This window comes from Melanaphis sacchari, unplaced genomic scaffold (assembly GCF_002803265.2).
Source record: "Melanaphis sacchari strain LSU unplaced genomic scaffold, SCAv2.0 Contig64_pilon_pilon, whole genome shotgun sequence".
NCBI lineage: Eukaryota > Metazoa > Arthropoda > Insecta > Hemiptera > Aphididae > Melanaphis > Melanaphis sacchari.
Genome location: NW_020271462.1, coordinates 899200 through 922314, shown reverse-complemented (window position 1 = coordinate 922314; position 23115 = coordinate 899200). Strand labels below are relative to the sequence as shown.

The 23115-nt window shown below is 25.0% G+C and overlaps 1 protein-coding gene across 1 annotated transcript; it reads right to left on the bottom strand.

Moving 5' to 3' along the window:
- Positions 1 to 7377: 7377 nt before the first annotated feature.
- LOC112600470 (cytochrome P450 4C1-like) lies at positions 7378 to 14008 on the bottom strand. Its single transcript, XM_025347706.1, has 13 exons — positions 13957 to 14008; positions 12765 to 12960; positions 12560 to 12669; positions 12359 to 12449; positions 11904 to 12092; positions 11731 to 11797; positions 11522 to 11645; positions 10827 to 10911; positions 10634 to 10743; positions 10184 to 10252; positions 9934 to 10102; positions 8924 to 9103; positions 7378 to 7562 (listed from the first exon to the last, which is right to left on the bottom strand). The coding sequence occupies exons 1-13, from the start codon at positions 13978 to 13980 to the stop codon at positions 7378 to 7380; spliced, it is 1599 nt and encodes a 532-aa protein (XP_025203491.1). The 5' UTR covers positions 13981 to 14008.
- Between the last annotated feature and the right edge of the window lie 9107 nt (positions 14009 to 23115).

Here is a 23115-nt window from a genome sequence, read left to right as displayed (position 1 = left end):
AGAAAATTCAACAAAAAAACCATTATGACTCATATTATACATAATAATATGATAAAAATATAATACATCTCTATGATTATTATTTTTTTTCGTTTTGTTTTCACATTATCTATGGGTAGTTATTTAAAACAATGAAACATTGTGGGAGATACTGTAAGTTATAATCTCTGATCATCTCATTTTTAGTTTAACTATAATATATTATTATGGCCTGTGTTTTAGGTTGATTATGTATTTTATCAACAAAATAAAGATAATCTATCGTTAATAATAATTGTTTATTCATATCAAACATTATTTGTTTCAAGATATTATCTAAAAATAAATAAAAAAATTAAAACAGAAAGAACTTCAGCTGTTGTATCCATAAAAGATAATATACTAATGTTATATATTCATAACCATTATATGCCAATATCACATCAAAACTATAAGCGTGGAAATAAGTAATATTTTGTAAATAAAAAACTAAAATAATTATAAAAAGTTTTTATAAACAAAAAATTTTTGAAAATAATGAAAATGTATCACTATCAAAATAGTGCTAAATGACGAACGTATTTCATAGATAAATTTAAAAATCATATTTTATTTTCGAAATTACGAAGAAAAATCAAATCTTTGATGAATAAAATTGAGTTTTTAGCCGTCAATTTTTAATTATTCTTTATTAAGCTTTTATCGTAAATGTATAAAAATAAAAAATTACCAATTTTACAAAAAAATGTTCTAATATCAATAATACCGACAAACCATGTGAAATATATATCATAATATTCTGTTAATTAATTGCGATATCCTATTGTTATGCGTATAACGTCTAGACTTCTCGGAATAACTTTTTTGTTTATGACAAATTCAAACTTCCATTTTATATAATTAACTAAATGCAACGCAATAATTTGAGCTCATTAATTACAGCAATAATAACATGGCGAAAGTTTTATAGATTATAATTCATGAACTTCAAATTCAAGAACAATCAAATCAGACGACTAAATAAAAAATAATATGAGACCAATGTGGATAACATTCTAAATAAAATTTACTGTTAATGAGAAAAGGTATAAACTTTAATCAAATCTGCATTTTTTATAGGTACGTCTTCACAGGTACTTATATGAGATGTATAATAATCAAGTATATTTTTTCACAATTTATCATTTAACATAATTATCTTCTTCATAAGAATCGCTCTTTGTAATTATATCATAATAATGAAAACTTCTTTGAACAAATTTACAGGAAATGCATTTTTGCATTTTTAGCAACATAATAAATTTCATTTATTTCATTATTCATTAATTATTATACAACGTGCATATGTGCCTGTATACTCCTTTTTGATTAACATTTTATTTTCCTTATTGTTGTTCAAATATAAAAAATTGTAATTATAAATATTTATAATACAACAATAAACTTTTTTCTAGTTATTAACTAGATAATAATTAAAAAATTTTATTTAATTTTTACTCCGAGAAAATAATTCCGTTTTGCGTATATTACGTATATGTACAACTATCCTTCGATTTTAAATTAATAGTTGTCATTTAGACAACTTAAATGGGATCTAGTCATCTAGGTAATAATGGCCAAAAAAAAATAGTCAAATTTCAATTACTAGAATGTTTTGATATCCTACCTGCGTGGATACGTTTATTATTATATAATATGTATAAAAATATTGTTTACGTCTTGGATTTCGACCAAATGCTCAGCGGGATACCTAGCGGCAGGATATTTTATTTTTACGGCTCATAATTATTTAGAAGCTCGTGGAGCGAGAACGATTAGGTATGCATTAAAAAAAAAAAAAAAAAACTAAACGAAAAAAAATCACGGAAGGTCAGCGGCGAGAGTGTACTAGATGAAAATTAAATTATTAAGGTCCACGACGAAGTATTAAAGTCTATACCGTATAATTATTACAATATCTGCAGCCATATTATTATTGTTATAGCGCGATGAATAACATTGTTATTGACCAGGGAAATTTACGACAAAATTATTATTCTGGTTGTGCGCAGTAGATATCTCACTATAATGGCGTATTTAACATTTTCAGCACTTTTCTTCATATTTATATTTAATTTTTTAGTTCACGGTTGTTTTCATCGAATTTAATTTTTAATTGTTGGCAATAAAAAATATACACCCTATATTTTACATTTGTCGAGTACGCAGTATAAATGATCAAACATTTTAATAACAGTAAGTATTTAAATAAAAATTATAAAACTTTTCGGGAAAATAAGAGTTTGCTTATAAAACATCCACTCTTAACTTACATTTTTTATCACAGACTAAATGTGTTAAATATATTGTAAATAATTAAAGATTATTTAATAAGTATGATCTTATTAAAATCATTTCTCCCCAGTTCTCAAATGATCTGTAATCGGAATATTTTAAAAGTATTGAATACATAATGTGACAATTAGTAGAAAATATAACAACGACGAATACATTGTATTATATATTAAGTAGCTGTAATAATTATTATATTTTGTTTGAGTTCCGAGTGAAAACTATCGTAATGAATTTTGATTAGTTGGTCCACTGTTTATATTTTTAAGTCTTTATGTGGAAATTTGGAAATTAGTTGGTTACGTGCCAGAAGGCTGGGGCTATTAAGCAAAGAGTGATAGACCGAAGGCTTGGATTATGCGGGTTTGAGAAGGTTTGAGCAACCCTAAATTTGCATACTATAAGCCCAAATAGATCTCAGTTGAGATTTGTATCGTATGGGTTTTATATGAATTGATAATTTGAATTTAAATATAGCCATATATAACAAAGCAGACAAAGGTGGTTATCAAGATTTTTTTATTTAGACTTTAGATCAGGACATCAAATTAATCATTTTCCCGGAGTAACTCCCCAAATATTTAACTTGAATCAGCTAATTGTTAAAGTTTTTAATATAACGTCGAGAATATGGTATGACACACTTACGCATTACACGTCTATAAAGAAGATCATTATTAGTCTTACAGCTTTTTTTTTTTTTACTATACACTTAACTCTGTTTACCTACATTTGTTACAAGATGATTGAGCACGCATAGATTAAACTATTATTTTTGTATATTTTACACTATTATCAGCCAACGTGACGTCTTGTATCTGGAACACCGATACATGATGGAACAATAATAATATAGTCTACGATATAAAATCGTTCATTATGAAATAATGTATTATAATAATATTTCTACGTGAGACACGAGTAGTGCTAATGGACTTTGGATTTGGCTATTAATCATACCGAATAACGTAAAACGCTGTTTGCGATGAACGATTATAATAAATAACCAACCGATCGTATTATTTATTTATGTTTTAGTGCCCACATTTATTTTAATTCAATACCAACCTATTATTGTTATCATAGGCGAAAATAATAACCACATTTTTAAATGAGTGGAAGTCTCCCATCATACTGACAAAAAGAGTCATGTCATACGATCCACCATATACTTCTTTTTCTTCAGCTTTTACGGACCTTGAAGGACTTTCGCTGCCTTTACTACTTTTTCCCAATATTCTCTATCAATGCTCATCATATACTACAAATCATAAGTAAATATGCTTACAATATATTGGTTAAATATATTTTTATTTAAAACCAAAGTAGGTATACTAACACAATTTAAAAGGAACAAACAATAATGATCACTCACAATAATTATCATAGTCTCCAACACTAGTATAAAAAATATTACTCATAGAAACATGTCTAATCTAGCCCTCCAAAAATGTTGGAAAATTTAAAAATACAAAATAATAATTATATAGAATTATTATCATAAGTTTACTAATTATTAATTTTATTTCTATATCTCTAACAAAAACTTTTAACTTAAAAGAAATAAATAATCATGTGTTAACACGATTTATTATTTACTATATTATAATTTATGATGATTTTATATAAAAGCGTTTTATAAAAGCTTTATTTTTTTTTCTAAATCGCAAACAAAATAATAAATAAAGTATTTATACTTTATTAAGGGCACTTTTTAGAAATTTGATTAACTAAGTCCTCAAACCCTTCTCCCATCATACCCATATTTTCATTAATGGTTGCTTTTAAGGCGTAACAAAAATAGCTGAACATCATAATTAGCTAAATATATAATTACTTCTATTTTAAATATATTCGGTGTTTTAATTTTGTAGGTATGTAATTAAAAATAATCATATAATATCAAAATTTAAAAAAATAAATTAATAAAAATGAAAGTTATACATAGATAGTTCGTTTATTATATCTGCCTGTTATTTATTTTTTATTTTTTTACACGCTATATTGCGTTAGAGAATATTGTTTTAAATCACAAACAAAACCGTGATCTTATCGACATTATCACACTATAATAAAGTCATCCAGATTGATACGTATCATTATGTAACTATAACGCAAAATTATAATATAAATATATAATAATTTACCCTAAAACGTGATGTAACTATACAATACGATTTGCAATATTTTAATATGATAATTTTAACTTTAGATCAATCAAATAATAATATGTAATATCTAATAAGCCACATAATAATAAAAATTATCCTAAGTCGTTCTTTAAAATAAAATATCGTCATACAAGTTTATATTAAAATAAATATCTTAAAACAATATCAATTTTTTACCATAATGTTATTATAATAACATATTATTATATTATTATTACAATATCGACTTTTCATAAATACACATAGTATTTAATGTACTATACATCAAATATACTAGATAATCCAGTTAACGTAATTTATTATTTCAAAAACTATTAGCGGTTTTTGAAAATATTTTATTTTACATCACTTTAAGTCATTAAAAAACAAAAAAATTTAAAAAATATATTTTTCAATTTTTTCAAAATCAAATTTTACGATAGTTTTTTATGATCATATTAAGAGTTATGAAACATATTTAAAGATCTTACAAGGATACGCCGCCAAATGTTAATCTACTTTTCTACTAGTTTATACTTTAAATACTTATGGAAAATAAATTACTTATTAGATTTTTATTTTATTTTTATAAATCGAAATACTCCAAAAAAATTCTGCTTCAGAATATAAACGTAAAATAAAATAATATCCATAATAAACATACATTTTTCAAAAAATGTTAGTCTTTTCCGAAATAATATATTATGTCTTACGTCAAATGGATCATCCCTTATTTTTTTAATTCTGTGATTTATTGTACAAAAATTTCCGAATTTCCATAAAAAAATATTAGAATAACAAATTATTTTAAACGACTCGTGTAGTTCCTTTCATAATAGCCTATGATAGTTATTTAAGTTTACTACTAATTTTACATTCTGAGCGGAACGATGAACGTATTGATTTTGCAATAATATGTTTTATTTGTTTTGTATTTGTGTATGAGTACATGATAAGCTCAATACGTTTTCGATAAATTGCTTTAATTTTCGACTTTGATGGTGGTTTTGAATAATTAGGAAAGACAGAAAATTAAGAAACCAAATTTAACTAAATTTATTTCTTTATTTTATTCTAATTCAAAAACCAAAAACTACAGAAATTTGATCTATATTATCACCAAGTATTTATATTATCATTTTCTATATCTAGTTTAATTTTCCAAATTGTTTGACTTATTTGAGATATTATTATAAACAATTAAAATTTTTAATTACTTTTTTTGTTTTAAATATTAATAAACAATTTATGAATTGGTAAAAATGCTTGAAAATTTAATATGAAGTTTCAAATAAGTGTTTCATTTCTCAATTAAAAAACGTTAAAAATTTAAAGTCACGATATTTTTTTATAAGTATTTAAATTTAGAATTTTGATAAAATTCGAGAAAATCTCAAAAACCTCAAGTTATTTTATAGTTAAAAATACATAAACAATGTTTTATTAATACCTAAGATTTGGAAAATTCATAATTTTTTCAGTCTATACAAAAAAAATAAAAATAAAAAATTAGTTTAGTATAACCATTTGAAACTCAAAATTTTAAAACATTAGATATTAACCCGTATAATAACTATTTTTTCCCAAACGACTTTTATTTTTATTTTAATTTAAAAACGAATAACCATAAATACTTGAAAAATTTATACAAAATCCCATATTTGTATAAACTATTAAAAATACGTAGGAACAATTTTTTTTTTTTTTTTTTAATATGCATTTTGAATTAAAATTTTAACGAGATTCAACAAAATCGCAAAGAATCGCTAATTATTTTGTAGTTAGAAATTCAAAAAAGTTTATTTTTATATCTAAGTTTCGAATACTTAAAACGAAACTTTCGATAAATAGCCCATACAGAAACCATAAAATTTAATAAATATACGAAGGCAATTATTTTTCATGAACATTCTAAGTTCAAATTTGGATAAAATTGCTAATTTAAACAATAAATAACAATGATAATTATTTTTATATAACTTGAAAATATTATTCATTAAACCTTTACTATATGCAATGAAATTTTTAATTTATTTTAAAGTATTATCTGTTTTACTGTCTTACGGTACTTACAAAAAGATTTTATTAAATTTTGAGTTATAATAAATTGATTCAATATGTCATAAATATATATTATTATGATAAATAAATATATACTAATTAATAATAATACAATAAATGCAATATTTTTTAGAAAAAAATTGATCGATCTACCATAATGCTAAAATTAAAATAAATGACATAAATAGCTATATAAAATAAGCGTATTAGGAAATATACTTAATGATATAGTCTGATAGATCTTCTCCACTTAGAATCGTTTTTCATATACAATAATGTAATATCATTAAATTCAAATTTAACACATTCATAATAGTGACCAACTCGACACATAATATATAGCAAAGCGGTATCCACTCGTCTACCTTTTTTTTATACATATGATAAGCAATGAAAAACTTTACAAACAAATGTATTCTATTGAAAATGTGATTATAAATTATAATACCGATGTCATTAATATGAAGATATCATGATTTATAAGAACTTGGACTTACAGAGTTGCATTTTTCTTTTGATTAACTTGTTGTATTAAGGTGCCTTCAAACACTTTTCCGTATTTTGTTGTTATGTTAATATACTCAATGCGTTAGTAAAAAAAAAAAAAAAACTATCGGAAACCCCTTGACAACAAGATGTGTTGAATAATATATTTTCAACTCGAACGGCCGTATAAAAGCGCTTCAAATCGAGAAATGATCTTCTACTGAGCTTAGGTATATATGCACACTATACCATAATAATATTTTACATATCATAAGAAACGATAATAATATAGATTTGTCTTAAAGTTTTTCTTTATATTTTTCTTTATGACAACTCTAATAGTAATATTACATTTGTGTAATGGTTTTTGTTAAACAAAAGTCCGGTCTTGCGTTCTCTCTCTAGGCCGGATCGTGATCGGATAACCATCGGCTTTTTTTGCCAGCAAATCGATCTGCATTTTGATATCAGACATTTTGCACTCAGTGTGTACGCTATAACGGCGCAAAACCGCCACCATCATTAACTTCATGGAGATCATAGCATACTTGACACCTGCGAAAAAAACAATTGATAATTATTAAAAGACACATATCTATCTAATACAACGCAATTAAAAATCATACAGATCAATAAGCGTCATGTCATTGAACTAATATTTTTTTCCTAATTCAAATTCCACTTAAATATGTTTATCTATCTATTACGATCAACATGGAAACAATTATTCAATTTTTATTATTTTTTCAGCCTCCCAATAAAACGTGCTTTATCTCAGTTGCACTAAGTATTAAGTCCGGTCCATCTTTGATAAATTCATAATTGATTTATAATTATTACAAATATTTTTGATTAATTTAAATGAATTTGAATTTTACTAGAAAACTCTCTTTTATGAAAGGTCTGTGATGCATAAAACTAATTTAATACCTATTTATATTTTAAGGTTCAAAATATTTCATAATTTTTCCTATAGACACTTAAAGAAAATTAATCATTGAAAAAAAATGAAAATTATTTTTTACATTTAAGTATTCATGTATTTGAAGTCAGTTTAAAAAAATAATATTTAGTAAAACTAGTCGAAATAAAATAAGCTATTTAATAGAAACAGATGCAACAAGACAAATAATTGTTTCTAGTTATTGAAACACTAATTCAAAACTTTGCAACTGTGAACTGAATTATTAATTTAGTTACTTGTGCTTAGTATATTCGGAAATTAAGACAACAAAATAAAATATTTCAAGAAACATTTGAGCACTCATATAACTGTTACTATTTGGATTAATACGAGTGTTGAGCAGTTTAAAAAAAACATGATTTAAAAACTATGAAAATACAAAATTTTTTTAATTACTTGTATGATACTTATTAGAATATTATTTTGTAAAATATTATTGATTGACAATATTTCTGAAAGAACAAATAAAACTGAACATAGCGAATAAGTTTTTTTTTATTAATTAATAACGAAAGATGTTTAATAACCAATACCAATTAATTGTAAGACCATTGCCAACATTGCCGTCAATAATAATAATTATTAATTAATTAAATATAAAACCGAACTAACCTCACGTAAAATACATACAAAATAACATAATATTATAATAAAAAATTATTCGGTTTGGGTTAACCAGGATAATTTATATTTAGGATTTGATATCATTCGATTTTCATACGGGTTCTGGGTATTAGATTTTTTTTATAGTTTTAATACTGTCGTAAGTTCCAAATATTCAGATGCAAAGTCCTACAAAGGTTTATTATATAATATATTTTATTATATTTATTGTCGTCGGGACATGCGACATTTGTTTTTAAGATAAGCTTCTGGGGGTAGATAAGAGATAACAAAAACAAACGCGTGGACAATTCGATTAATACTCATTTGACATTTGACACACTCCTACCTAGACAACCCCTAGGACCACCGCTGAACGCCAAAAAACTAAACTTGTGTCGATTCGCTTCGTTCTCGGCACTGAAATTTTCTGGATTGAACGTGTCGGGATCGGGATACAACTGCGGGCAACGATGTGTGACATACGGTGACACGAACACATTGGAACCCTTCGGCAGTTCGAAGTTCGCTGTTAAAAAAAAAAATAAATGAATTAACATCAACAAAAAATACATATACGGCATTCGTGCTATTACACAAACGTCGTTTTATCTCACGTGTTTTATATTACAAAGCAACAACAATGCGATAATGCTTTTACCGACTTTATCTAAAAAAAAACTACTTGGAATTCGTAATGGAATCCTATTAGATTTTAAGCGAGGCGATGAATGTATTGATTTTACATTGATATGTGTTTTTATTTAAATCTGTCATCTTTTGAGACAATATGAAAGCTTCAATTTTGAGCTTTTGGATGGTTTCTTATAGAAAATTGAATCTAGTTGAAACTTTGGGAGGACAATAGCAAAAATTATTTTCTTAGTAATTGAGAAAAAAAAAAAATTAAGGAAAAACGAAAACTTTTAATAGATTTTTGACAAAATTGATTTCTTTATTTTATTATTATTCAAAAACGAATAATCGTAGATGATTAAAACTACGTATTTATATCATAATTTTCTATTTATGGTATAATTTTACAATATTTTGACTCTGAAATCTTTAAAAATTTAATAAAAGACTTCACATACAATTGTTATCATATTTGTATAAAAATATAAAAATATAAAGACAACATTTCAATATGTCTTATATACATTTGAAATTTATAAAAATTACAATTATGTATTTTATAAAAAAAAAAAATGTATGTTATTTTCAATTTTTATAAATTACTACTATAATAATTCGCGCGCTGAATTTGTTTGTGAATAATATAAATGTATTTATCAACTATAACGTTTCAATTTAAATAAATAGTTCATTATACTTTTAACTTTAATTAATAATACTTACTGAGCTTTATATTTTCATTAATTTTCCTGGAAAAAATTGCTCCGGGAGGAAATAGCCTGAGGCTTTCTTTTAATACCATTTCCAAATATTTAAATCTAAATATATCTTCGGGAAGAACTTCACGATCACTGTCTCCTAAGACACTGTAAATCTCATCATAAACTTTATCCTGCGGAAATATTTTACATGCATAAGGGATAAAACAAAAATAAAATAGTCGAAATGTTGAGAAAAAACTGTTAAATTATACCTGAATATCTTCGTGCATTGCTAACAATAGAATACAAAAGCATTCACTAATGGCACTGGTATCGCTGCCCTAAAATTTAAAAATATTAAAAAATCTGAACATCCGTTACGTTAATCTTTAATAAATGTTCATTAAGCATAATATACACAGCGTGATTTTTATCTTAATATCAATATAAAATTTATTTTCAACAAATTACAAATATAAATTGATTTCTTATTTGAAATCCGTTTTTGACGTCTCTCGATCAATGCAATTCAAAAATACAATGTATATTTTAGATTTTAAAATATCTATACAGAAAATATTTTTTCTTGGATTTAGCAAGTATAACATAATTTATTTATTTTTTATTAAATCATTCTTCATTCTTTAGAATGTTAAGGCTAAATAAAATAACTCGATATGCCCCTTTATAAGCATTAAACGTATAATAATCGTGTCTCTTACCGCGACTGTCATTGTTATAACCTCATCCTTGAGATCTTCGTCCGTAAAATCAGCACCTTCGTCATTCAACTTAAGCAACTTATCTAAGAATACTTTTGTGGAATTCTTATCTGTATAATAGCATTTACATAAAATGTATCTATATACTATACACGATTATGAATTCCGGAGTTATCTAAATATTGCATATTACTTTCTTCCGGAACAACTTCTTTAGACTTGTCCATAGATTGTTGCAATTTTATTGATTTTAACTCTAATTTCTTATCCTTTATTATCTAAACAGATCCGTAATATTTGAAATTAATAAAAACTGTATACAATATATTTGTTAATAAACATAAATTTGCAAGCAAAGTTGTCTTAAGACATTGACCCGAGATCCCTCTATTCAATTTTTAAAAGTCTCGTTTTATTTTATTTTTAGTTTTTAATTTGACATAATATATTATTTAGCTTAAATACTAATATAACATAAAAATAAAATTTATGAATCAAAACTATATATGGAACTCGTAAGTATAATTAGGCACCAAATTTGTGAGTGAATTGTGCGATTGTTGTGCTATACAATAATATCTTTCTATATTATTATTTTTAACTACATAAGATGGTATTAAATAATTTTTTTTATAAATGTATTTTGCTCAATTTTATTATACGACACAAATAACAATCTCCCATAAAAAAAATATACTTTTATCTAGGTATCTATTATAAAATTTTTGAACATCTTGGGAATGTATATAAACATCCCAAAGAAATATTTAATGTCAAAAAAATATACACCATAATTTAAATATTTGGCAACCCACAACATATGATGTTAGTATATTTATTTCGTAAGCCGTTACTATATTGATTATTATTCCAAAGACTACAACTAACTTGTAACGAGACCCTGTTCAATTGATTCATATACACTTTTAAACCAGTCAAGTACGTGTAAACTGCAAAAATCTGATCGATATATAACCATGGCTTCACAATACAATTGCTCAGTTCTGAAACTCTAAAAACGTGTGGTTTGTTTTTCATAAACTATTTTTATATCACTCTAGACTTAGTAAGTATATAATAATATTTGTTAATTTTACTTCTTCATAGCAAGGACGAATTCCGATAAGGTTCGTTGATTGTTGAGGTTGTAACCCATTGCGGCTTCTATATATTATAATAAAATTAATTTGAAACGTTATTTAACGTTTATACACAAAATTTACAAATAATTATTTTACTATCAATCGCCTAATACTATTGTGATACTTACGGCTTACGTTATTAAGATTACACGATATTATGTAATCCCAAATGTCGAACGGTTGTGTTGCGCCCACGTGTTTGGAAATTTTTTCAACTAGCTTTTTGTTATTCTCGTTAAATATCGGGTACAGTTGATCTAAAAACTTTGAACTGAATATCGAGGCTATAATACGACGGTGCTTTTTCCATTTTCCCACTGAAAATCACAACAAACATTTTAGATACAACGTCACAATCATCAGGCTTGTTTATAATATGTACTTGACCGATCTAGCACGCCGAATGATCACAAAAGAAAACTTCGAAAATTACAATCCAGTAGATTTAAAATTTTATAGTTAATAGTGTAGCCTTACAACCAACGATGAGCATTATAGCTTTTGATTCATTTAGACATTGTGCATTCGCATAACACAGGAATTTAAATTTAGTTGATAAAATATTATGTAGAAAAATACTCACTCGGAGCAGTAAATACACCTTCACCCACTGCATGTCTTATGATGTGGTAAATAATGCCTTTTTCTAAGGCTTTAGAACTGTTTAAAACTATCTGCAATCAAAAAAAAAAGAAAGTTTTTTATTACCGTCATCGTCGCCGCTAAACTCAAGTTCGCACGTAAAATTATATTACGTAAAAAAAAAAAAAAAACAATAACTTACTTGCACATCTTCTGGCTTATAAACCCCGACGAAAAGAAATGGGCCTACCCACAATTTTACCGGTTCGTAATTGTATTTTTCAGCCGATTCTTTAAAATTGTGCATAATCTCTACGGAGGAAAAAAAACAAATAAATACGATAAATAACGATGAACAATCTTACAAAACGGAAACTATAGTGGGTTTTTCAATGGCGTATTCTCACTTTCGGGGGTAGTTCGCAGATCATAAATCGATCCTTTTAACGGGTAAGTCGGCGGGCCCTTAATCTTATCGGCGAGCCGATAAAATTGTCTATACTGCCATCGCATGCGGCACCACAGCACGACGAAAAGCACGATAAAAGCGTAAACGTACAGTTCGCTTTTCGTCGTCGGCAAAGCATACGCTGCGTTGTGTATCTTCAAACAGAAAATATAATAATAAACTAAACAGTCTTTTTATTTCTTTTTTTTTTTAAATAAAATTTATGTTATTCTAGAAAAAAACACAAAATTAAAAATAAATATTTATTTGTTTAAAATCCGATGAGTTGAGTTGTAATAAGTAGGTACAACATGAAAATAAATATTTTTTTCGCTTTATTTCAAAGACAAACAGTGAATCTACGATATTTTTCAAATCGCTTTGCACGAAATTACTAAAAGTTCCTCACAAATGAAACATAAAGAAATTTATCTCGTTTAAAGAATATCACGGATGTCTCGAACTTGATACCGCTGACACAGCCCGGAGACAATTCATTATAATATTATTTATGCCGATCGGTATTAGATATTAATATTATTATTAGTCTGACATCCATACACAAAATCAAACAAGAAATACATCACTAGACTTCCCTACAAAAACTTTGGTCAGCATCGCCAAACTAAAAATATACCACACACGAATCTCACATAGCTTCTTAATGACCAAAATCGACACCCTATATATATAATATGCACTTTTTGCGGGGAAATATCGAACATATTATATATATTTCCCCAAATGCACCTATACAAGGTATAATATACACACAAGACAGGAAAAACTCTGGTTCCGAAATCACTGCATCGCTTAACTAGGACCTACCAACCAACTCTATTTCTACCGCAATAAAATTTATCATCGCCGCCAATCCACTCAACAACATAATATAACTCTACTCAATATTAGATCATCAGATCATCAAGTATTTATGGAGCCTTTTTATTATTATTTGTGAATCGTTATACTTCTAAATCTTACGACACACGCCGAGTAACACCTACCTAAGAATTACACGCGATAGTTGAGAACGGCTGCAGTAATAATATAATAATATTTAGATTACCCGTATCCATGTAGACATTTAGTACGAAAAAATGTTAATAACGCCAAATTATTATTACAACGAAGTGGTAAATCATACTTACGGCCATGCTCATTTGTGCAAACATTGTGTGCAACGGTCGCGACAATGACGGGAACAATGCAATGCAAAAGTTCGAAAACTAAAATCTTAAGACACACTTTATCGTTCTTATACAATGTCACAACCAAGGGCAAATAGCTCAATGTATGTTATTATATTCGTGTCACCGTGTTAAGCTAGCATATGTCAAATTCGATGCGTACTTCATCGTTTTCGATACGTTTATTAATAATACCGTAATATACGCTTGTTTTTATTATCGTCAAACTATGCATGATGCGTTATGATGCTACTCATTACGAGACGAAGTATTTTAAATAAATCACTGTGAAAAATTCAAATTATATGATTGCTGTTTTAATTTGATCAATAAAAAATTTAATAAAATGTTCATCATAAACAAACGCTATTCAGAAAAAAAAAAATTAATAGTTTTATAGTTTATGCCACTGACTTTTATTGACAGTTGAAAATATCATAATTATGTTTACTTGTTTATTCTATATCATACTACTATAATGCGATTTTTATTGCTATAGATGCCTAATCATTAATACATTTTTTTTTATCCGCACTCTATTTTTTTGTACTTTTTTTGGAACAATTTAATATTATTTATTTAATCTTAACAATAATTTATGAACACAGTAATAATTAAATAAATTAATATTAAAATTCTAAATATATATAAAATAATCACGATACAAAATATCAATCAACAAAATTTTAAATAATATAATTTTATGTAGAATTTTAGAATGATTTTCTAGTTAAATATCGATATGAAACAAGTCCGTTACACAATATATAATATGAATATTAATTACAGATAGTACTATTCAATTTTATCAATCAGTTCTATATTCTAATTTCTACTCTTTCTACGCTTAATCTAAAAAAATGCATAATCATAAAAATTAGTCTAAATAATTAAGTATCTGTTGGGATAAAATTATTGCATCAAATAAAATCTGAATAATAATTTTTTTTTTTTAAAACCTAATTAGGTAATTTTCTAACCATAATAATATATTTTACCTTTTTTTTCTTTAATAAGTAATGGAGTTATTCAAATGCTGTTTTTAAAAATTTTAATATATACTGAGTGAGTTTACACTATATTTTCAGCTACTTGGGTTTTTTGTCTAAAAAATTATCCTCCTTTTTTAAATTCATATCCACTCAGGCACGTCGTCAAAGGGGGGCCTTAGAAGGCTTGGCCCTCTAAGAAAAGTCAGTGGCCCCAAACTGGCCCCCTTGATTTTATTTTTAATATTTTAAATATTATGGCTGTTAATCGTTTCAAATCCTAATTGTATATTATATTACTCCATATAATTAACGATCGTATAACAACAATTTAACTCTAAGATTTTATCTTATAAATATTTGTCACTCAATAATTTGAGATTAAAGTAAGACAATAACACTTTTAATAGATTGAAAACTATAAATTCCAAATACGGTTGTCGAAGTACATTGATGAACACAACTACGGACAACATTACAATAGTGAACCTATATATAATACAATAAATATGCCTAACAAAATAACAATATAATGTTATTATCTATTTTGAGTTTGAGAATTAATTCATTCAAAATACGCAGTGTTGTAGACCATAGTAGTTAAAAAGGCACTATATAATAACTAAGAGAACTTTATTAAATTATTTTAATAATCAAAAAAACTTGAGAACCGAGAGATAAATACAATAATTATACATAGATACTTCGGATAAATTTTATCTACCAAAGTCTTATTTACCTAGATTTTATATTTACTAATTATTGTAATTATTTCTTTATTAGTTAACAATCAATTTTAATAATGCATTCTTGTAATTTTGGATATTCTAGCATTAGGTAATAGATAGATCTGTATTAATTAATAGATGCATGTTGGTACCTACTGCGTATTTTAAATTTTTAAGACATTTTATTCAATGTATAATATTGTCAATAAATTTAAGTATCAATTTTATTTATTTTTATTATTAAAATGATTATTATCATTAGTGTTTTATTGCGTTATAATATACATACTGTTAATCTCAGCACTTAAACTATCTGTATAAAGTAGGTATAATATTATAACATAGAAGGTAGTACGACTATGTATACCTATTTTTGAACTTTTGTTATTTACTATTTGGTGACTGCATTATTTTAATAAATTAATGATTTGAAAAATTAAAAAAAAAAAATATTTTTTTCATGAAATTTTTATTTACTTAATTGATAATATTATAATTAATTTTTCATACTAATTGGTATTGGTACCTATCTATTTATAATACTTAACCAATAAAAAAACAATACTTTGTAAAATGTATTATTTCTTTTATAGACATTATATAATAAGAAGAGAAGTGGTATGGAGGGTACAAAAAATAAAAAGGGGCCAAAAAATGTCAGCCCCTTATGGAAAAATATCTGGCTACGTGCCTGTATCTACTTTTTTTACTGCAAATTATTGAGTGATTTTATTTCATATTGATGAATTTAGCTCAAAATTCGAATTAGTTGTTTCTGAATCATCAAACTATATTTTCTGAGGATTAAAAACTAAAATAACAAAGATCATTCAAAAATAATAGTATTTATGTTAATTTATAATTTTAAAAACTATCAGAATATAATAGTTAAGTTGGTACTATACAGAATATTATACCTATATTTTTTTTTTTGATTTAAAACCATTATGAAAGATTATTCATAGACAATCTTCAGTACATACTACATAGTATAGTTTAATAATTAGGAAATTATTCGTTTCAATTTTGATTTAGATACGTCAATATATTATCAAAAAATTATTTGTTTAACAATTTACAGTAAAAAGGTTTGATCATATCGCCACTTTTTAAGCAGTTAAGTAGTATAAAATATCTAAGTATCTAACAATATGGTTTTTAAAAACCTATAATTAAATTTCTAAAAATCAGAATGGAATAAATGCGTAAATTAAAGGAAAGTTACCATATGTTTATTCAATCATTCAATTTTACCGTATAATTATATGTTATTAACATTTACAACTTTTCCATTGAAAAATGTCTTATTTGTTTATTTTTATTATCTAGTTTTCTTTTATTACTTATTGACATTGAATAATAAAACTATACATTTTAATATTAAATTTTAATTTATATCAATAATAATGATAGTTATTGAGTAGGTATAACAAATGATAATTAATTAAATGTTTAACCATAGAATTTTAATTGTAGTGGCTGGCAAAAATAAATAAAATATTACCAGAATATGTTAATATTTATAAACTATAATTAATACTTGAAAAATCAGGGATCTCAGTCTGTTGTATTGTAGATACCCAATATATCTTCATCGTTGAATAAGTCACTGTAACGGATGTATTCTATTTGAATTCAATGATAAATCATTACATACCAACAAAACACGATTACGAACGGTCTGTCAGCAATTCAGCATAAATTAGGTACTAAGTATATTTTATTATATATTTATATTGGCATTAGCAATATGGATATACCTATCATTGTTATTAATTTATAAAAGTTTGATAAGTTCATGATATGAATAGACTATAACTTAAAGTAAGTCTGAATATTTTTAAAATTCCAATGCGTGTAGCAAAAAAATATAACTATACACGCAAATATTATCACGAATAATGTTTTTAAATTACAACAAAATAACTAAAATCGTTATACTTTGTTTGAATATACAATTTCGTTAAAAGATCATTGAATTTATAAAAAAAATAGTGTACCAATATAGAATTTTAAAGATTTTGTATTGCGATAATAATAATTTATGTGAATCTATGAACACATTTTCAAGCTTTTTGCCAGAGTTTAATAAATATTTTCAATATTGAAAAAAAAACCGAAAATTTCAAACGTCTATAAACAACTTACAATGATTAAATATTTTAATGATTTTACTATACATAAAAAATAATAATTTAGGAACCTAATTGTAAAATACTTTTAATTTAAGTTTTAGTGACCAGAATTTTTTTTCATAAAAACTAGTTAACAAAAATAGATTAAGTATAAATTGTTACAATACATTTGAGTATCTAATATCGTGAAAATTTGAAGAACAATCGCTCATAAATAATACAAGTGGTTTTAAAAAACTTCTATTTAGTTTCCAATAACGAAAATTTATGAGAAATATTGTACTAATAGCCAAACCTTCAATTTTAAAATTAAAAATATGAAATATTATATGCCACAAAATAATTTGCAAATGTTCATGATTTTGATGAATTTTGTAAAAAATTGAACTTTTAACTCTTATAAATAATTGTAACTATATTTTCAATATACTTTTTATTGCTATAAGAAAAACTTATGAACAAACTTCTAAAATATTCAAACGTTTATATTTGAAAGCAAATATTCTATCATACATAAGTCAAATGAAAAACTCAGAAATTGCAATTACCTATACAAAAAATAAATCAAAAAGAAAAAAATATTTTTAAATTTATACTATGTCTAGTAAATACAAAAATTTCAAGTCTCTACGGTTTCTCACTTTTTCATTTTTATCAAAAACTTATTTTGTATAAAATTTCCATTTTTCCATATTTTTTTTTTTTGTTTTTTTTTTTTTTCATTGCCTATTTTAATAAGTATTGGATATTTTTTATTTTTATAAAAGATTTCCTACTAAAAACCACCTTTAAAATATAAAATTGAAACATTTTTACTGCTTAAAATAGTGCTAAAAAACAAAAAAAAATAATAAAAACTAATATTAGTATCACATTCATCTCTACAGCGAGAACATCCAGTATCTAAAACACGTATCGCTGTAAAATCAATATATTCTTTGGGTATACCATCAATAGACAATGGTCAATTGATAGCATGGCAATAGATAGTGGACAATAGATCGCGCGAAAATTGTTAGTATACGACAATTGATGGTTTCATAAAAACTTTTTAATTCCAATTTTTCACAAATTTGTCAATTATTAAATTTATAATGATAGGTTCTTACAAATAAACTATATCAATAATCATAATAATAATAATAGGTTTTCAGAAATAAACTTTAACAAAGTTGTCAATAATTAAAATAATCGGTTGAAAGTTGAACAATTAATCACAGGAAATCAACCAACATCAAAAAAAAAGTATAATGCTCGAGCGAAAAACTTAAAATTTTATATAGTAATTATAATATTAGAAGTAAAGAAATAAAGAAGATTATTTACGAGGGATTGCGCGTAACTTTCCACAACAAGTTTTTTTTTTTTATTAGGTACTATTAGTTTAATTATTAACCACTTTGTTAAAGTTTATTACTGAAAACCTGTTATTATTATTATAATTATTGACATAGTTAATTTGTGAAAAATTGGAATTAAAAAATTTCATGACACTATCGATTTTCATACATTATCAATAATTTTCGTATATTTTCAATTATTGTCACGCGATCTAATGTCCACTATCTATTGTCACGCTATCAACGGATCACTATCTATTCTATACTATGGATCTATTCTTCGTTCTGTTCGAAATATAAAATATAGAATATTTTTCACTCATTGAAATTGACTTCAAATTTTTGCTTGTTTCTGTCCGCAGTTACTTCAATTAATTACATACCTAAATAACTTATAGATATAATCAAAAAGCACATAATTTTTGGTACAAATTAATTTATAAAGTAGCACGGTAAATTATTAATAAAGGGTAAAACTAAAATCGAAACAAAACACAACAGCTATAATTATCTCAGTTTATTCACTGGATATGCCTATAGACTATAAAGTGAAGAAATCAATCAACGTCTTAATTAAAACTTGTCGATTAAGTGAAAACTAGCTCTGCAAAATAATCGATTCTTATAATAATAATCTACGATCATCTTACTTTACTTAAATAATAAATTATGCACACTATGCGTTTTGTGCTCATATCACAATGGCGTATTTGAGGTGTTGAGAAGGGAATTCAGCCTCCCCAAAAATTTTTTACAAATCATATTTCTCATAATTATTATATGAAGTAAAATAATAGACAGTAATAGCCTATACCTTAAAATATATAATAGTATATAATATATCCCTTCATGCAATAAATATAATATAAACATACACTATACTCATATACACATAACTCACGTATCGGTTCAGAGTAAAATATTTTTAATTTTAATTACTACTGTGACAAAAATTTTCAAGTGTCTAGTATCTACCTACATATTATTATATTTATCTAAAATTATGAAAATATTCATGTTTTGTACTAACAATTAACCCAACGACTTAATTAGACAAAGTAAATGCCCATCTCTCTTCTCTTGAACACCACTGCAGGTTGTTAGCTTTAATATCACATTGAAAGTAACCACCTTATAATAAAATTTAAAGGTAAGACGTATTGCCAGTGTTTGTAAGTCAGTTTATAAAAACATTTAAATTTTCAAATAAGTTATGAACATTTTAAAATTGCGATAATAAATGTAGATACTAATAAAGTAATAAAGTTAATAACACAAAATTTGTTCTACTGAATAAAAATTTACAAAGTATATTTTTAAGACGATGACAATATATGACGCCGTGACAAGATCTTAACGCTTATTATACCTTATATGCTTATATAATATTTTTTAGGTCTTTGAATCATGAGACGCTGCATAATCGTATAATAAAAAACGCTTTATTATAACAAAATTTATTATTTGCTTAAATTGCAAAAATTCAATACTTTTTATTTTTAACACGCTTTTACGTTCAACGATCAAACAATATTATTATTCGTTAATATTATGTATATATATAACATTTAAGTATATAACATATAATATATTATAATATGGAATTTGGTTAACTTAAATACAATATAAATAAATATAGTTACAATATTTTAATATTGCACTATAATATCATTGCAACACACAATATCATATAATATTATGACCTAGAGTTAAGCCCTCTAGTCCCTAATAGCTTTAACAGCTCGATCATATATATACCGACACTATGTACTTATGGTGGACTTTAAACCAGATAAATCTTCGGGAGTACCTACAGTATATATAATATTAGACCTCGGAATGGAGTTAGAACCAAACCATATATAGAAACTTATTGGTCAACGTTTCCAAATATAAATACGAATTACATGAATTTATGTCCACAAGACAAAATGCCGTAAAAGTACCATTATTTAGATTTACTATCTTTTATATTATATATAATGTCTCGTAGATTCCAACATCGTAGTCTTTCACAATAATTGTCATATATATAAACTCGCTGGACAAAATGGATGTTGTGGTACGAGTTAAGTGAGGTAAACTACTATATAGTTTGGTAGAAATTATTACGAGAAGTAACAACTTTCACATTATTATTATTATTATGTGAACCATAGTACAATAATGCAGAATGGTAGAGTGAAGATTCCAAATGTGACGTTTGTTTTGAGTCGTTAACATTTTTATAAACGTAAATGCTAAAAAATATGAGTCAGGCCGTATATATATTTAAGGTCTAAACATTTTTCTTTACAGAATAAAATAAACATTTTCGAGAGAATACAAAATCTTTTAATATACATAATTATTATATCGTCTTACATCAGATATGGTAGAAAGTGCCTACTGTCGAGGTACAAAATGTAAATCCCAAGCTAAAATATCATCAAGGTTTGATCGTAATCTAACTTGACGTTTACAATAATAATAATTAATAACTGAGTCTTCGTTATAAACCGTTGAATTAATGTTGTACTAAACTATTTGTAAAGTTCTTAATTGATAACATGAAAATTTAATTTCATAAATGAGGTAGATCGTGTTAATTTTTAACTATTTTTAATGATTATTTTTATTATTTTAAATTATAAAAATGTATGTTATCCCTCTGCCCTTCATTCATTATCAGTTGTCGCCGCATAACCAAAATTATTAATTATAATACTTTAAAGTTATTTTTATAGTAATAATTAGAATTCTAACCTTTTTTTTCTCTCTCTCTCTCTCATATATTAATCGAGTTTTAAACTATTCAACATTTTAAGTTGGACCAAAGCACACACATGAGCAAAATCAAAATAGATTATAATGTATAGTTTTGGAGCGCATTGCATGCAAACCCGTTGTACGCTTAATCTTTATGTACAAAAAATATAAATATATATACAACTTATAGTTAATTTTAATAGGATAAATGATAACAATTTAAAAATTCGATGTAGGTACAAAAAAAGGAAAAAGACTTAAATACGCTATTTTCAATTTTATTTGAGTAAAAGTACCTATATTCATGATTTTAAAATGATTTTTATTCTTCATTGCCTTTTGGAGCTATAAAAATGTTTTGAATCTCCACTTTTAAGGTGATTTCTTGCGCAGAATACGATCTAATTGATACTTTAGAGGCTCAATAATAAAATAATTTCTAGTTCTTTTCAAAATAATTGGAGAAAAACAAAAAAAAAGTTAAAGCAGAATAAATTTATAATAGTTGTCCATACTAATTTATAAAATATTTTAACTCTTTTTAGACTATAATTAAACAATTAACATTTTTGTTGTTTTAAATTTCGTCCAATATATTATTTGTTTAGTTAAAAAGTTAAAAAAAAAATACCTTGAAAATATAAAACAAAGTTTTTCATAAGTCGTTCATAAACCAACAAAAAAATTTCGTTAAATATATTATTACAATATTTTTATATAAGCAGTTATAATTTTAACGAAATTCCTTCATCAAAATTGCAAAACTTAGCAAATAATCTTATAGTTGAAAATTTATAAAAATTGTGATATTCATACTTAAGATAAGTTTTTATTACAATATTAATAAAAAAAAAAAAAAAAAGTTGAATTCTATGAATATTTTTTTTGAGCTTCTGAAGTTTAAATTTTGACGAAATAAAATAATAATTTTCGTAATTTAAAAATATTATTTGTGAGTACTGGAAACTTTTAATGTATATTATTGTAATATTTTAGATATCACACAATAACATTTTTAAATGCACTATTTTTAGAAAATTTAATAATATTATAAAATCTATAATAGGCAGATAATATTACAGCCATTAGTGCGTTCTTGTTAGCACAGGGAAAATAAAAAATGATCAACAAATTAACAATACTATTATTTTAGTCAACAGAATAATATTATAATTAATAT

Excerpts from the sequence above, each read along its gene's own strand:
- LOC112600470 (XM_025347706.1), bottom strand. The coding sequence starts at position 13,980 with ATGTTTGCACAAATGAGCATGGCC. Across the intron at positions 12,961-13,956 it reads TTGCACAAATGAGCATGGCC|ATACACAACGCAGCGTATGC; the intron begins GTAAGTATGATT and ends TTCTGTTTGAAG. Across the intron at positions 12,093-12,358 it reads AGGTGTATTTACTGCTCCGA|TGGGAAAATGGAAAAAGCAC; the intron begins GTGAGTATTTTT and ends TGTGATTTTCAG.